Raw genomic sequence first — 12999 nt, 5'->3', positions numbered from 1 at the left:
ACTATTTGTAAATTTTTTCTATTGTATTCTAGTCACAGGCTGATGTGGAAAGCCCAACGAAAATTGTTTCCGAAATCTTAAACCAACTACCAACAGAGGAGAATTTAGTAATTTAAACTTAAACTTTACTCATTGTTTTATTGTTAAATCATACTTTTATGAAAAATGACTGATACGAAATCTTAAATGCAATCATAGGCTATTGTCTCGAGTCCTTTGGCAAAGGCATCACATGAAGACAGTTCAAGAGAAGTCTTCAAAGATAGTGGAAGGGCATTATTTGATGATATGCCTACATTCCAATTGGTATGTTTCATACACATTAATTGGTATTTTCCAATTTACTAACTTTATAATGTGCTTCAACAGTTTTCTACACCAATTCAAATCAGTATACCTGAGGAACAAGCATTAACTGAAAATGTGTCGCCACCATCCAAGATTGCAAGAATAAAGGCCAAGGACAATAGAAAGAGAAACAGAAATGATGATTTTAAATACACTTTCAGTTCACCAAAAAAGAAGGCAAAAGCAAGGGCTATAAAGAAAGGAAAGAAACAGGTATAATGTGCTTCGACTGATACTATAGTGATAATAACTATAGTACAATAACCTCATTAATAAATGTCTTAATTTTACAATACTCTCAATTAAACTTTTTTACAGGTTTACTCAGATGATGATGAAGGAAATGAAGAAAATGACTTCATTGTTGTCGATGTTGGCAACAACAATGAAGACAACGTCAATGTTGAAAAAGCAAAAAAAGTTTCCAAAATTACAAAAACATGGATATCAGCAACCATGCTATCCACACAAGACAAAGAAAAAATCAATAAAATTTTGACAAAGCACGGTGATACGTAAGTACAATGAAACATAAGTCAATGAATTAATTGATACTATACTGATACTAATTTCTATTTCTACAGTGTTCTTATTTTTGGTGAGTGGGGAAGACATTCAGTGCATGTCAGTATGGATGATGTGGCTCAAATCCTCTGTGACAAATGCACATCAAACAATGTAAGAATCTGAAACCAAAGAAATTAAAAACATACGTAAAAAAATCTGACTTCGACAATTCCAATTTTTTCAGGTGATTGACTCACATGCAAAGATCTTGACAGACAAGTACTATGTCAGACATCAAGACCCTGGAAGAAAAGAAGATAATAACACATTCCATGTGTTTGATTCTTTATGTTGGGTAGGTCCATTTTAACAGTAGTTTAGTTTACTGATACTTTACTGATACTTTACTGATACATTAGTGATACAATACTGATTTAACATTGCTAAAATTGATATGGCAGACATACATCAAGAGGGATGATCAAAAAGGGTTAAGGGAAGAAAAGATAGACAACATTTTGAAGAGTGTAACATTATTAACCCGTTATTTGATCTTCCCAATGAATTCCAATGGGGGTAAACCATTAAGCATTCATCCAAATCATTGGACAATATTGGTGTTGGATGGTGAAGCTTCTGAATGGACTCATTACAATAGCAATAAGCCCAGGGCAGGGACAAAAGATTATTACCTGGAGGATGCAAGGACTGTGGTAAAATTCTGAAACTTTACACTAATTTCAATTATAAGTATAAAACTATATGTATAATTGTATGACTTCCAAAATTGCAGAAACAGTACGTGGAAAAGAAAATGAAAGAACATTACATAGATAGAATGGTTGAACGTGGATTAGATGTGGATGTCGATAGCCTTGATACTGAGTACAATTTCCCATTGGTGTCAGCAAAGAAATGCCCTCAACAACGGACCGGATCATAAGTTAAACTTCGAATGATAATTTATTTATATTTTTTCATACCAACAAAAAATTAAAATAACCAACAATTTGAAATGTTCAATATTGACAGGGTCGACTGTGGCATACATGTATGCCACATCATGGAGTGCCTAATTACAAAAGTCCCCATTCCTGAAGATATGACGCTTACAGAAGTCACACAATACAAGTGTCAAATGGTTTCAAGCTTTATAAAGGACTACACTCCATGATGCACATTCTATGATCCACACTTCTGATAATGTCTCTGTTGGAATTCTAAATGCATTGTAAAGTTCATGTAGTAGATGAAACTGGTACAATTTTGGTACCGACACTATTCAGTTACGATATTTAGTTAGACTGGTTTGCTTTTCTTTTTCAGGATTTGTGGTACTATGCCATAACAATACTGATACTATGCTGATACATTTTCCTATTGTATTAACATATGCCAATTTAGATATGATAATCATGTCTATGGTACTACACTTGTACTTTACTTATAGTATGCTGATACATTTTCCTGTCATATTAAGATATGTCAATTCATATATGATAATCATGTCTATGGTGCTACACGGACAATTGAACTGATAATTTGCTGATACATTTTCATGTTATACTAAAATATGTCAATTTAGATATGATAATAAGGTATATGGTACTACACTAATATTTTACTGATACTATGCTGATACACAATCATATATAAATGTGATACTATGTTTATACTAAAGTTCATATTACAATAATACTCCAGAACGTACCACTTCGTATCACAATTAATAATAGAATAAGAATAATACAAAAAATCTAAGCTAAAGGCTCCTTGCAAGATTTCCTATTGTGGGTGCCTAACTTTCCACACCTACCACAACGAATCCTTCGTACCTCCTCACCCCTTGATCTAATGCACCTCTTTCTAGGCCTTCCAGGTTGCCTCTTTGTAACAGGAGGTAAAACCTCAAAGTTTTCATCCTTAAAATCAACACTCAACGAAGCAGGAATGGGATGAATCGGCTCTTCATATGACTTTCGGAAAGCTGAAACATGGAAATAGTAGGGAACAAATTCTTCAATAGGCCTGCCACACCTACTTATTGCCTTGACCGCATGCACACATGGGTAATCATTAAGACTCCACATACCACATGAGCATTTACATGAAGAAATATCTACACCATGGGGAGGATCTGAAACAACTTCAAATTTGCTATCAGATGCTCTATGAATAATCCAAGGCCGACATTCATCGACATACTTCTGCAGCTTTTCTACCATCTTAGGGCACAAAACCCCGCTCCACGAACCTAGCAATTTACACAAAAAACAATAAATAAAATCAAATAATAGATCATAAAAAATAATGTACAATCTTCAACGAAGAACACAAACATTAACAAGAAAATATATTACCAGATTCAGTATTCCTTTCATAAAACCAGTCCATAAGTTTAACTCTGATCTTATCAACCATCTGAGTAATAGGCAAATCTCTACAATCAAGTATCCAAGCATTAAACGATTCAGCGGCATTGGAATACATCTCACCATACCGACATCCAACGCTATAGGCATTCGCCCAACACTTTAAAGGCAAATCCGCCAAAAAGTTGTCAACAATCACCCCACCCTCATTTTTCAGTTTCATCAAATTATCGTTAAGTATTGAAACACTAGGAGCATGTGCACACTCCCGAAACAACCATATCATTCGTTCCCTTTGTTTGTTACTAAATGCCCCACGACTAAATTTATCTCTCAAATTCTGTTTCAAATGTTGTAAACAAAAAAAGTGATTGGCACTAGGAAATGCTTTTGGCAACGCTTCCATAAGACCAAGGTTACGATCAGAAACAAAAGTAATAGTCCTGGAATCACCAACCACAATACGTAACTGCTCCAAGAACCACAACCAATTAACAAGATTTTCCGCATCTACAACCGCAAAAGCCAATGGAAACAACCCTGCAACAAATTTGAGAGACAAAGTATCATATCATCATTGTATCAATAAAGTATCAGGATAGTATCAGAATAGTATCAAACACTGATAATGTCAAATTCAAAATTAAAAGAAGTTTTCACCTTGGTTACCATTCTTTCCAGTCGCAGACAACAATATCCCTTTAAAACGACCTTTCAAAAAAGTCCCATCAAGAAACAACATGGGACGACAGTGAGAAAAACCATGTATGCAAGCAGAAAGACCAACAAACAAACGCTGAAATTTTTTTGAAGCTTCATCAAGTTCTAAAACAATATGACTCCCGGGATTAGTAGACCTAGTTGCATTAACATACCATCCTAACTGCTTGTAGGATTCAGAAGAGTCACCAAAAATAAAAGCTTTTGCTTTCTCCAAAGCACCCCAGGCCTTGTCATAGGAAACAATACAACCATAGCTTGAAAGACAATGAGAAACAACATCATTCGGGGTCAAAGAAGGTTTACTCCTCACAATATCAACAATCAAACCAGATATTAGTTTCGAACTCATCCTTAAGCTCGTGTCCCTCCTCAACAATACAGTACAAGTATGCACATTACACAACTTCCTAATGTAGAAAACACCATTTACTTTAGACAAAGAACCACGAACGAACCAATTGCATCCTTCAGAATACTTGTTTGCACAATGGGCATCCACCCTCTCCTCATTGTTCCTTAAATAAACAAACTTAAACCCTCTTTCAATCGAATATTTACTTAAAGAAATCCTAAAATCAGCTACACCTCCATCAAACCCCTGCCAACATGAGTGATAAAACTAGCCCAAGAAGACGAAAGCAAAGGACGAGAATTAGAAGAAGAACAAATTCTACTACTAAAAACCTCCTCACTCTCATCAATAGTTTCAGCATCACCAAAATTATTCACATGGACATTTACATTTGACACACTAGCAACACTCCCAGTCAAACCACCAATGTCAACTGTGACAACAACTTCCACAAGCTGCAAACGTAAAACAGAAATCAACGATATCATTGTGCGAAATTCTTCATCATTCCTCAAAGAGCACCCAGTATACGCAGGTATTGAATAAAGCAAATGGAAGTTGTTAGAATCCAAACAACTCCATTTATCAACAATACTACGCAACAATACATTATAATTAAAATCATCTGAAACTTTGATCGGCAACACTTGATCACCATACTTAACCATCAGAAAAACAACATCCATCATGCTGCAAGCAAATAAGCAAACAAAATAAAAGTATTAAAATAGTATCATTAGTTACCAATAGTATCACAAAAGTATCATTATTACAGACACCTACAGTATCATAAAATATGGAATAAATAGTATCATCATCAACAGAAAAACCAACATAATAAGTCTAAAACTCCCTAAAGTATCATAATATTATCAACTTAACACCACCACAACAATAAACAAATTTCAATCAATGTACTGTGTAACAAAAACCGAAAACTACAATATAAAATATGAAAATACAAATGAAGAAGAACAGCTCACAACAATGTGCTTCCAGAATGAGCAAGAGATGTAGATTTTGACGAGGAAGAGAGGAGCAGCTCGGCCAAAAACGGAGACAAGAGCAACTCGACAAACAATCCAGATCCAACAACGAAGAAGAATGTGATGAAGAGCGGAGGAGCAACTCGACAAACAATCCAGATCGAGCAACGAAGAAGAAGGCGATGAAGAGAGGAGCTGCTCGACCAAAAACGGAGAGAGGAGCAGCTCGACCAAAAAATTCAGATCGAGAACCAAGAAGGCAGCTGCGTAAACCAAAAGAATAAGAAAAATGGTATTATAGGTATAAATCAAAAAATATTTTAAATTAGATGACCAAATTACCCTTAAATTGTATTTTTTTACAATTTTGAAAAGACTCATGTCCTTTTTACAATTAAGTTGTCTCAATTGCTCTTAATGCCAATTGTCCGTATTTATATATAGTCACGTACTGATCCGTCTGATGAACCTGTGAACCCCAGACCGGGCACGCTTAGGTACGTACGGTGTGATCCGAACGAAGTCTTTATGGATAATTTTTGCTAAAGATGTGGTAGTTAGGCTAAAAAATGAGGTAATGGTGAATAGTTTCAAGACCATCGATGGGAGAGGGGCTAATGTTGTGATTATTTACTTCTCTTCTTAGTCAGCTTCAAAGTATTAGCTGAAGCAAGCCTTTGTACGTGGAACAATCCCATGAAGCAGTAGCTTAATTTGCTTCGTGATTTTGTCCTTCTCTTCTCTGATGAAATGCTTGGCAGTAGTGATAACCATTTTGTGGCCCAATAAACCCACAGTCCGCGATCAGTGTCCAAGGCAAGGCCCAACCAAAGAAAACCCATATTCATTGGGTCCAAACTTGGGTGGTCTTGTCAGCCCAGATGAGTCGGGGACCAAAAATATTCGCTCCATAATTTTTGTGATACCAAAGTCTTTACAAAATATACATAATAACTTATAATCACGTGAAACATTCACTCATCTAAGGCCACTGAAATGATATATATGGCTTTTTAGGTCTGGAATCTCTCACTTTATTTAAAATGTGGATTCATGTGGGGATCTCATCACGTGTGGGGACCTCACTTAGATCAAATAATTGGTGTTAGATACATGAATCCTTCATTTTAAATAAAGTGAAGGATCCCTCACTTGATAATTTTCTTATACATAGAGAGAGGAGAAGAAGCAGCTAATATTTAAGATACATATAAATACAAATATCAATAGAAAACACATGTATATGACGTAGATTTGATGAGTAGGTGGGTAGTGGGCAGTTGGGCTGACAAGGAGTTATGGCACGGAACTGTGGTCGATACTTTGTCTCCACATACGGTCTCCTTAGTTGATAAATCAACACGAAACTTGGGGCTAAGAAATCAAACCACTTGAATCATAAAATCAAGGCAAAATGAAGCTTTTTTACATCTTCATGGGATCCAGACCAATCCCCATGAAAACTTTATATATAGGTCTGAAAGGCATACTACTTGCGGATGTAGTAGTACTACCCACGAAACTTCAATATTTAAAAAGTTGCACCGAAATATGAAGGAAAAGTCAATATGTGACCATATATACTTTCCAATTTTCGAACTTTAGAGTTAAATTCATCAACGTGGCTTTGACAAGAGTAGCCGACGTTTTCATTTGACAAAAACTTCCACGATTCAGCTCGAATTCTGTCTTATCAAGAAGAAGGCTTTCTGTGGAAGAATCAAATAAATAAACAATTTCTTATGTATTAGAATTTTCAACCCAAATATGCATCAACAATATTATTCGTTTTGGATGGATATATTGGGTTCGTACGGCTTTGCCTTCTCAGGAGATCATCCATCCTAATAGTACTCTCACAGAAGCACGCTTATCTGCGGAGTTACTACCAGATGTTGTTCTTCAGGAAAACGTGTTATTGATGGTAAAGAACTAAATTTATCTATATATGTTAATACTCTCCCGCACTTGTGGGCTAGGTATATCAAACCTAACAAGTGGACTATGTGGGTTAGAATTACTTGTGGGTGGTCCATCTATTGGACATCCGAAAAACCCTACAAGTATCCCTCACCTATGAGTGGTCCGTCCATAAGGACATTCGAAAGGCCCAACAGGTGACCCAAACAGGAGGACATGACTCCAATACCATATTAGAATTTTCAGCCCATATACACATCAACAATATTATCCGCTTTGGATTATGCGATTCCCGAATGATACATCGTGCCCATATTGGGTTATCCGATTCTCATGGATATATCGGACCCGCACGGCTTTGTTTCTCCCTTGGGCCTTCTGATCCTTGCTCAGAAAACGCGTTTTGAAGTGAGAGGATTGGAGCTTTGCGAATAACTATTCAACTTGGTTAAGTCAATACCGATGTGGAATTATAGTCTTTAACAATGTAGTTGGGTAATCAAATAACTATTGCATTAATTTTCGAGCAAACACATCTCTATAACAATTGTTTATTTTTAGTTAACTTTCGTTAATGAAAATAATAACGTTAGAGTAAATGTAAATCCAAACCTTTTGTCTTTTCTTCTCACTTTCAATGTTGGACTTATGATCATCATGTGGTGGTTAGTGAAATTAATCGAAAACTTTAATATCACCTGCTATCTCCAACTTAATATCTTCTTAATTGATACCTTAATACCAACCCCATATATTTAACAAAGCCTAGGCATCATCCCAATCAGCCATCAAATATATATTGAACTATTTTGGCTAGGTATGTGACATATCTTGTTGGGTCCAGTAAATTTTGTTGTGTGATTTATGGTTATTTTTTTAATCAAAAGAAGCTAAAGATAATTTCTTTGACATTAATGAAGACATGATAGGCTCCTTTCTGTATTTACTATATAAAAAATTGTACATTATGAGGAATTTATTATATTATAAAGTCCTTTGTCAAATATATATGGCTGTCACTGGCGTATATATCGGTCTTGAAAGGGTTTGAAATTAAGAGAAACAAATTTGAACCATATATCAAAACCAATCAAAGATGTTTGTCCTATTAGAGAAACCACTAATCAAGGGTGGTTACTAAAATAGAACATATATATACATCCTAGCTAATAATATACATTAAATCCTTTTTGGTAATTGACAACAACTCAGCGTGTCTTTTTTTTACAGCCCAATAAGTCCAAACTCGAATCGGGATAAGTATGTGCAAATCCGTTAGACAATTATTTAGGTCGATGGTCAACAAAATTAACTTGGAATGAATAATTGCACTAGCTTATAATTGAACTTTTGGTCTCGGACGAAATTTTTATGTTCTAAATTCGGAGAGATGATCGGCTAGATTATCGTCGGGTGGTTTACATATTACTCTTGAGTGTGAAAAGTATCTTCAAATTTATAGTTGTTACACGTAGATCATGAGTACTCCTTAATTATAGTGCACATTTTTTTCTCAAAATCCAAGCTGGCTAAACCTAACCACTTCACCAAATTTCTACGTCATGTAAGTAAGCCAGCACGTGGGGGTAGAATCAAAATGGTCAACGTAAATCTCAGTCAACTTGTGTCTTTTTCTTCATTGTTGATCTTTCCTTAATTTTTTTCCATGTTGGTTTGAAAAGTTATGGTTGTTTAATTTGGTGGAGTATTGACATATTTTTTGGAAAATTAATACTACTTTCTTGGCTCCTTCCTCTCTAATTCTCTATCACATAATTTAATAATGTAAATGATATTCTTCAAATTGAATTTGGTGGAGTGTCATTATATTTTAAATTCACACCAATCAATCACCAAATTATGGCTTGTATATACGGTTGTCTTCTTCTTCTTTAAAATTAAACAAATTATTAAAGTCTAAATTGAAGGAAGAAGAAGATATATATATATATGTATACCACAAGAAACAGGTGATCGATGGTAGCTATTTCTATGGCTGCAATGGTAGACCAAGAGAGTAGTAGTTATAGTTTTGGACAGTGAAAGCTGAACGTGAAGTTTTGCTCTCCTTTGAACTAAGAGGAATGTGAACAATATATTTATATATATATATATAAGGGAGAGAACATTACTTGCCGCTATTGACTACAATGGAAGTTAATTAAGCTCGTATTAATTTTTTCAATATTTTCATGATATTCAATTAGTTTGGTATGTTGTTGAAGTTTCAATTCATTTGAGTCAATTCACTATAAAAAATTTTAATTTTCAAAGAATTAATGAATGAATTTACATTTGAAAAAAGGGGTTAGATTACACATTATTCAATCCAAATTTATTCAAAGTTGAAAATGTATTTATGACATTAATTTCCTTTTGAAGTTTTGTGTAGTCTATCATTTGAAGTGTGTTCGACCATTTTCCTTCAATGAAAGTCGGTGGTTTTCTTTAATGGATATATGTAGGTCTTGTAGGCGCCCATCACTTTGATTGATGTCATCTTTCGTGCCAACTAGTGCACAATTTCATCCTTGCACGAAAGATATATTTAAATTTAAATTTATATATTGAAATATGGTATTGTTCGGTTTTCGACGATATCTAGTAGAATAAGGTGTTGTGTGGGAGTGTCCGACGATGATCAGTTTTATGTTTGTGTTTTTCTTTTTTAGTCTTCTTGGTTGTAATCCATCTTTATATTAGTTCGAGTGCCTACGGACCTCAATTTCTCTTACATAGTTTATTGGGTATATGAATATATACAATCAAATATATGACCTTATTTTAAAAAAATATTGAATCACTATTAATACTAGAAGCGTCATATTTACAAAAAGTGACAACAAAAATATAAATTTAAATTTAAATAAGTATTATTCCTAAAATTAATTTTATTATAATATAGCTTATAAGGTATCTAAAATAATTAAGTTAAATTATAAAGTATAAAATAAGTTGTTAGGGGTTTGTTATTGTTATAAGTTACTATATTAATTGGAATAAGTAAATAAGGACCTTAGAGCTCCAATAAACTTGTTTGATAATATTATCTTAAGCTAGAGTATAGTTTCTACACTAGTTTATTTTTGTGTTTGGTTGCATATGATAGTGAAAGCTCCTTCAAACGAAACTATATTATGGTAATAGAATTATAATCAAATTAGTATTAGCATATATATGTTTATAGAGTGCAAATAAAATTACCATACAAATCATACATTTTTTTACTTTAATATTTTTTGTAATTTTTTTTTATTGGATACCACTACATGGCACGGCGTTTAAAATCTAGACGTTTTAGTTTTTAAGCATTGTATATAAATGTAAATATTAACACAATAAAAATAGCAAGGTTGGCTATTAATTTCGAAAATGACATGTAACCCATCAGTTTGGTGGTCCATGGGAGCCCAAATGTTTATTCCATTGATTTAATCAATAAAATAATTTTATTTCTACTCTTTTATCTTAGAATTCATTGTCTAAAATTTATTATTTTAATATAGATTCTATTATTTTTTAAAGCACAATCTATAATTTATTATTTTAGTTCTGAATTCATTTGTTTAAGAAATTCCATTGAAAAAAACAATGGAATTAAGATTTACCCGATAAAACTCATCGACAATGGATCTTTTTACAAAGAGTTTTATGTGCTGATTCTGAATATATAATTTTTTTAAAAAATCTAACGTGTATTTTGAGAGTTAAAAGGTTTTAAATTTTCGTTTAAGAGACTTGGACTTTCATGGACTATCACTATATGGATTACCTAGTATTACTGTATTAATTTTGGGTAATATATAGGAAAAGAGAAATATACCTCGCAAGAAATTAAGTATTATTGGAAGCTATATATAGCCCATGTGAGGGATTTTTCTAGGTCTGAGGACCCATCCAACCCACACCCAGGTATTGTGCATTTTGGGCTAGGCAAGGTCACGACTTTGCTCCACACCTCTACTGCCCATCAATTCTCTACGCATTTATTTCAAGATAATTTAATATCCTCATCTTTCTCACTATTAGAACATATGACTTTTTAGAGTTGGGAGAGTGAGTATCCAAATTAGCAATGTATATCACGTCGAGAATATGTTGCATTCAACTTGGGAAGAAAACACAACTTTTCTCGTAAACCCTTTTTGAATGGAATAGAGATTCTTAAGACTACATAAAATGATCGTACATGTACACACTTTAAATTTCTTTGGCCGCCGTGTGTTTGAAAAGAGAGTCAAGAAAACCTTTTGTCTTCTTGGCATCTTCACACGTACGTTTGTTCTTCTTTGTGTCTAAGGATTTCTTAGTTTGAACAATAATCCATAAACAAGACCATGCAAATTCCATGTAAAAAATCCACTATTTCGGTTGATTTAGTAGTCCAACTCCAACCCATGAACCCATTAATGAGTTTGGTTAAAGTGCGATGGAATCAACTACCCTTTACGACTTTATATAAAGATATATCCATTGCTATTTGTTGCCGTACGGTAATTGATGTCTTTTTGGACCAAAATTTTGAATCTTTGATCATGTCGAAATGGTCACTCAATGTGATGCCAACATATATATTCAGTCCATTTGGTACACCATTTTGGTCTACAAAATATATATTATCGTGGTGCACTAAACAACATTTTTGAGACCCATATTCCAAGACTATTTTGGAATTACACTTCTCAATTAAATGGTTGTATATTGAATAATTTTGGGACAATTTTAGAAATTATACATTTTTTAACCCTCATTTTATATTGGAGTCGCCATAATACCATCATTCTCTCTTCACCTTTTTTAAAAACTTAAATGCACAATATCCATACACTTAATTTCCTACAACGTACAATTTTAACACCGATCTACGTATTAAAAATGCTTTGGCTCCTAATTTTTTATCCTCATTTTAACCCTCGTTCATCTAAAGTAATTGATATTTAGGAGTTTTACATATGTGTTCATAATGAATGAATATTCTATACGTATTACATGGGTTGAGGATTAAATTGAATGATGAATTTTTGAAGCTTGTAGCATTACTCGTACCTACCATTCTAAGCAAATTGTGCTTTTAGACTAGCTAGTCAAATGTTAATTAAAAAAAGCTATACACCACATGATTTCTTTTCTTCTTGATTTTTTGCTTTTTCTATGTTGGGATACAATACAAAGCCATCATCAACTTTTGTTTCAATCAACCCTTGAGAGACATTTAAATGGGATTAATTAAAGTCATTGAGTAAGGCAAAAAGAACGTCATTAGATGTTGAAAATCCCATGTAAAACAAAAACAGGGTCAAAGATTGAGATTATATATATATATATATATTAATTGAAAGATACATATTTCGCACGGAACATCTAACCTAGACATATTGAAATTTTAGATTTTTATTTCTCGTAACTATTCTTTTGCCTCTCTATGAATGAGAGGTGGTCTGGTTAACAATCGATTAGGTTAGACAAATGTATATTCAAAGTTCAATTATAATAAAAAAACATATTTCTCAATTGTATTTCAAAAAAAATATAATATTTTGCCATCTGTATGGTTACTCATATATTTGCTAATTTGTCGGATTATCTTGCCCACAAATTAAATTTTAATTGGAATGATAATTTTATAGTTTATTTTGATTGGTACAAATACAATCCTATTATGTGCCCTTTATTACTATGTTATAAATCAAATATCACACCGATTCCGTATATATGATGCATTAAAACCAACCAAATATGTCTACTTAATTATCGAGAATTAATTTATTTATAGAAAGAAACACATACAAAT

At 33.3% G+C, this 12999-nt stretch overlaps 1 protein-coding gene across 1 annotated transcript; it reads left to right on the top strand.

The window, feature by feature from the left end:
* Positions 1-1386: 1386 nt before the first annotated feature.
* LOC119987974 lies at positions 1387-1798 on the top strand. Its single transcript, XM_038832890.1, has 2 exons — positions 1387-1568; positions 1649-1798. Exons 1-2 carry the CDS (start codon positions 1416-1418, stop codon positions 1796-1798), a joined length of 303 nt encoding a protein of 100 aa, XP_038688818.1. The 5' UTR covers positions 1387-1415.
* The last annotated feature ends 11201 nt before the right edge of the window (positions 1799-12999 follow it).

Source organism: Tripterygium wilfordii, chromosome 21 (assembly GCF_013401445.1).
Source record: "Tripterygium wilfordii isolate XIE 37 chromosome 21, ASM1340144v1, whole genome shotgun sequence".
Taxonomy (NCBI): Eukaryota; Viridiplantae; Streptophyta; class Magnoliopsida; order Celastrales; family Celastraceae; genus Tripterygium; species Tripterygium wilfordii.
Note: the sequence above shows the minus strand (reverse complement) of the source record. Positions and strands in the feature narration are given on the sequence as shown.